Source organism: Mastacembelus armatus, chromosome 12 (genome assembly GCF_900324485.2).
Source record: "Mastacembelus armatus chromosome 12, fMasArm1.2, whole genome shotgun sequence".
In the NCBI taxonomy this organism is placed as follows: Eukaryota; Metazoa; Chordata; class Actinopteri; order Synbranchiformes; family Mastacembelidae; genus Mastacembelus; species Mastacembelus armatus.
The window spans coordinates 11782513-11786969 of NC_046644.1; the positions used below are offsets into that span (position 1 = coordinate 11782513).

At 39.2% G+C, this 4457-nt stretch overlaps 2 protein-coding genes across 2 annotated transcripts; one reads left to right on the forward strand and one right to left on the reverse strand.

Moving 5' to 3' along the window:
- Positions 1 to 12: 12 nt before the first annotated feature.
- On the forward strand, positions 13 to 1705 carry orai1b (ORAI calcium release-activated calcium modulator 1b). The gene is made up of 2 exons (XM_026297642.1): positions 13 to 486; positions 596 to 1705. Exons 1-2 carry the CDS (start codon positions 373 to 375, stop codon positions 1151 to 1153), a joined length of 672 nt encoding a protein of 223 aa, XP_026153427.1. The 5' UTR covers positions 13 to 372; the 3' UTR covers positions 1154 to 1705.
- A 513-nt stretch (positions 1706 to 2218) lies between these two features.
- Positions 2219 to 4216, reverse strand: morn3 (MORN repeat containing 3). Its single transcript, XM_026297931.1, has 6 exons — positions 4066 to 4216; positions 3544 to 3713; positions 3270 to 3427; positions 3025 to 3184; positions 2743 to 2927; positions 2219 to 2579 (listed from the first exon to the last, which is right to left on the reverse strand). The coding sequence occupies exons 2-6, from the start codon at positions 3686 to 3688 to the stop codon at positions 2514 to 2516; spliced, it is 714 nt and encodes a 237-aa protein (XP_026153716.1). The 5' UTR covers positions 3689 to 3713; positions 4066 to 4216; the 3' UTR covers positions 2219 to 2513.
- Positions 4217 to 4457: the final 241 nt, after the last annotated feature.

Consider the following 4457-nt stretch of genomic DNA (forward strand, 5'->3'; position numbering starts at 1 on the left):
CGTAATAGTCCGTTCAATCACCGACGTTACTAAATCGCTTTTCTACGTGTTTGTACATATTTTGGTTGTAGTAGTATTACTAGTACACTAGTATTAACTCAGGGCTGAGTAACCCCAATGCAAAGTGAGAACGGGCTACCGACAGTTTACTCAGCAGCGGATGTTCCCCTTAGAGCGCACAGGCTTCTGGGTAATGTAAGGTGCAGGCGGTACAACACGCCGGAGACTGGTGTTTGGAAAAATAGCTCCTGAGTTCGGTTAGTTGGAGAGGTTCAATGTTTTATAAGCGCACACTGTCCCATCGTGTCCGGCAACACTAGCAAGGTAACTACGTCCGCGCTGCTCGTCCAGTCCTCTGAGAATCGGTGCAACATGAGTCTGAACGAGCATTCACTGCAAGCACTGTCCTGGAGAAAACTGTACCTGAGTCGAGCTAAACTCAAGGCGTCTAGCCGGACATCAGCTCTGCTTTCTGGATTTGCTATGGTAACACTGTCTCTAAATCCTTCTTCACTCTTCTATATTTGGTTTGATCAGCTTTCACAGTAGTGTGTATTAAGTTGTTTCCTGGTCTCTCCCTTTTCATTCTTCACAGGTGGCTATGGTAGAAGTGCAGCTGGACAACAGCTATCCTTACCCACCTGCTCTGCTTATTGCCTTCAGTGCCTGCACCACAGTCCTTGTGGCGGTCCACCTGTTTGCTCTGATGGTTAGCACCTGCATTTTGCCCAATATAGAGGCTGTCAGCAATGTCCACAACCTCAACTCTGTGAAGGAGTCTCCACATGAGAGAATGCATCGACACATTGAACTGGCCTGGGCTTTTTCCACAGTTATCGGCACTTTGCTCTTCCTAGCCGAGGTGGTTCTGCTCTGCTGGGTGAAGTTTTTGCCTGTTAAGCCCAACAAGTCCAACAATAACACAGTGTCGTCTGGTGTGGCTGCTGCTATTACCTCCACCTCTATCATGGTCCCCTTTGGTTTAGTCTTCATAGTCTTTGCCGTGCATTTCTACCGTTCACTGGTTAGCCACAAGACTGACAGACAGTTTCAGGAGCTGGAAGAGCTATCTAACCTCACTAGGCTTCAAAATGAACTGGATAACAGAGGGGAATCTTCAATCTTGCAGTCTCCAGGCTCACATTTCCCATAGACAATTATGGCAGATACAAATCTATGGTGACTGACTGTTTGGGATTTCTCCATGCTAGAAGCCACATTTCTGGCTTCTATTTCTTTTTACAGAAATGAAGGTATATCTCACCTCTTTGTTGTGAAATTTACTTTTGTGAAGAGTTGTATTTTTAGAAGATATGTTTGTTTAGCTTTGAACTCACCACAATGCATGTAACTTGAAATTGGAAGTCTTAACTGTGACAGCTGCTTCATTTATATTTTTCATTATGGCAGAAATATTGGAATCCTTTGTTGGCTGCTGCATTTATTTACCTGTTTGTCAGATAAAACTGCAGTTGTTACTATATAACCATGTTGTGTTTTGTGAATGATTATTTAACTCTGTTTCTTACAGAAGTGAGGCCACTTCTGTACATAATTCACTGTAATGTTCACGATTTGCATCTGTAATGCCTGCTGTTTGCATAGACTGACTCAGAACAGCTGCCCAAACTACAGTATTACTAGAGTTTATGTGTTGACATCTGTAGCGCTGGCTGTGGTGTAAAAATAAACTTTTTTTTTTTTACCATGTGGCATTCAAAGTAATTTGGACATACTATTTGAAAATCGGTAAAACCTCTAGTTTTACTACAGGTTACAAGAGGTAAAACCTCTAGTTTTACTTATGCAATTTACATGCAATCATTGATGTGGGTTAAACAAGTCCCATCTAGAATGTTTTGCAAATGCACCACTGAAAGATCATAAGTAGCCTTAATACATAACTGTCCTCATATGTTGTATAACAAAGTGAGTTGATCTGATGGTTGTTTTATATTCAGCATTTTTTAACTGATTCATTGCACATATTGCATAATTGCATCTTTATCTCTATTTTTTATATAAGACTCCTTTTTGATTCATTTTGTGCGTCCTCTGCACTCCACATGTCTCACATATTCTGAAATCACATTCTGCCTGCATTGTTTACTTCCAGGTTACCCAGTGGATTGCTTTTTCAGTCACTGATGATGTGATAAGGTATTTTTCTGAACTATTAGATGAACTGCTTGAGTATGAACAAAATGCAGAAAAAATCCTTCATTCAGGGTTTTAATAGCCTTTGGATATGTGTTTGCATTATTGTAAATTTGGTCTAATGTAGTGAATTCTGTATGTATGCATCATTAGAAATTTTTATTAGCAACAGTAATTATGTGGCATTCATGTAATTATTTGTGGTGGTAATAGATGTGTAACATCAAAATGGTAAAAAAAATTTCTTGGGTGTAAATATTCTGACAAAAGTGCCACTATGCCTTTATTTTCTTTTTTACTTTTTGTTGTGATGTGCAGTAGAGTGGAAACTTCCTGTTAACCTTTTCGCCTTTTCATCAGCACAGATCAATGCAGGCTGCCTGGGCTTCCCTTAAAACCAAGGGCATGTCCACCAGGTGTATCTTGAAAAGAAGGTAATGTTCATGATTTAATCCACACTATTGCATTAAAAACGTGCTTTATTGTCTATGACTATTTGATTGTGTCATGGAAGTACTGACAGAGGTGAAAAAATCTGCTCATTACATTAGATCTGCAGCTGCAATTATAGCTACAATATTGTACCTGTGGAATTGGATATTTAGGTGGTGCTGGTGCTTCATCCCTCCCAAAATCAGACAGGGTCCCACATTTTGCTATTCCATCCAACCAAAAGCCTTCATAAAGCTGGCCTTTGTCAATATAGTAGAACTTTCCATTGCCATTCTTCTTGCCATGTTGCCAGGCACCTTCATACCAGTTTCCATTTGCTTAGACAGTTGGAAGTTGGAAAATCACTATCTTTATACACTTAATTACAGTCTATTTTGGATTTACAAAAATGTATGTAAAACAAATTGCTCTTACCAAATCGAATGATGCCCTGTCCATGATTCAGATCCTTTATCCACTCTCCCTCATAGATATCTCCATTCTCGTAGTACATTCTTCCCCAGCCACTCCGTTGGTCCTCACTCCACTCCCCCTCATATATTGCTGAGTTATTGTAGACGTATGTCCCATATCCCTGAAACGATAGTGGTGCAAAACATATCACAGTGCAATAACATTTAAAGACCATCTGCATATATAGAAATATACCAAAGACATACCTGTTTCTTTCCATCTTTCCATCCACCAGTGTACTTCCTAAGATACTCTTTAGTTTCTGGGAGTTGTACACTGTAGGAACCATATCCATCACGTTTTCCAAATTTCCAGTCTCCATTATAAATTGCGCCAGACTTCTTCCAAATCTGAGTTCCCTTCCCTGGAAAAAATTAGTATCAAAACAAAGCATCTCAGCCATGGGGGAACCCAAACTATGTTTTGTGATCAGACATTCACAAATGTCTCAGCAGAAGCTAACACTACACAGTATCTCACCATGCTTTTTGTTGTCCTGCCACTCTCCTTTATACTCATTTCCACTGACTGAGAAAACTGCGTGTCGCAGGCCGCATTTCTGCGACTTAAGGTCCAACAATGTTGAGAATGGCAGAGTTTTTTTTGATGTTTTAATGTATGGCATGGCTCAGGTTAGCTTGGTGAAAACCCTGTAAAATTTATAAGTTAACATATTAGCTATAATAAAGCTGTACAAGATAGCTGGTGTCCCCATATATTATCAATAACAGTTTTTTTGATCTATGAAGAAAATAGTAACTAAGTTTCTCATTTTAAAAGTCCTGCACAAACAAAATATGATGAAAATCAACGTACACAGACCCACATAAAGAACAAAAAAAAATTTTAATTACCACCTTAGCTTTAAACCCATTAAATATTCGTTATTCGCTAGCTAGCTTCTTGACGTAACTAGGTTAGCTAATTATGTTAGCCACACTGCAACTTAAAACCAACCTAATTACCAGGTAATTACACTAATTCAAAGTGAAGTACTTGTACCTTAGTGATGTGTCCAAGCGGATGATTTACTTAAACTCAATCCGCTTGTAAACTCTGGCCGTGTAGCCACCAAATAAATTATGAAAACATGTTATAAGCTCGCTAGCAGTATCAACTTTATAAGCGTTAGCTGGTGTCCACGGTCGACAGAGTATTTGTTGTATCCTAGCAACAGCAATGTGTACTGTGGTAAAAATATAATGAATTCATTCAATTTAAAGTAAATTTAGAAATAGAGTTAACGTGTCTTAGACATCCAGATGATACCAAAGTGGTTTTTATTTATTGTGTCATACACGTTTAACGTTATTTTATTTCTGCCCTCAGATCCGATTTAACCAACCAGCTACTTGTCTGGAGTGGGCAGTCTGATGTGCGCATGCGCTGTGTAG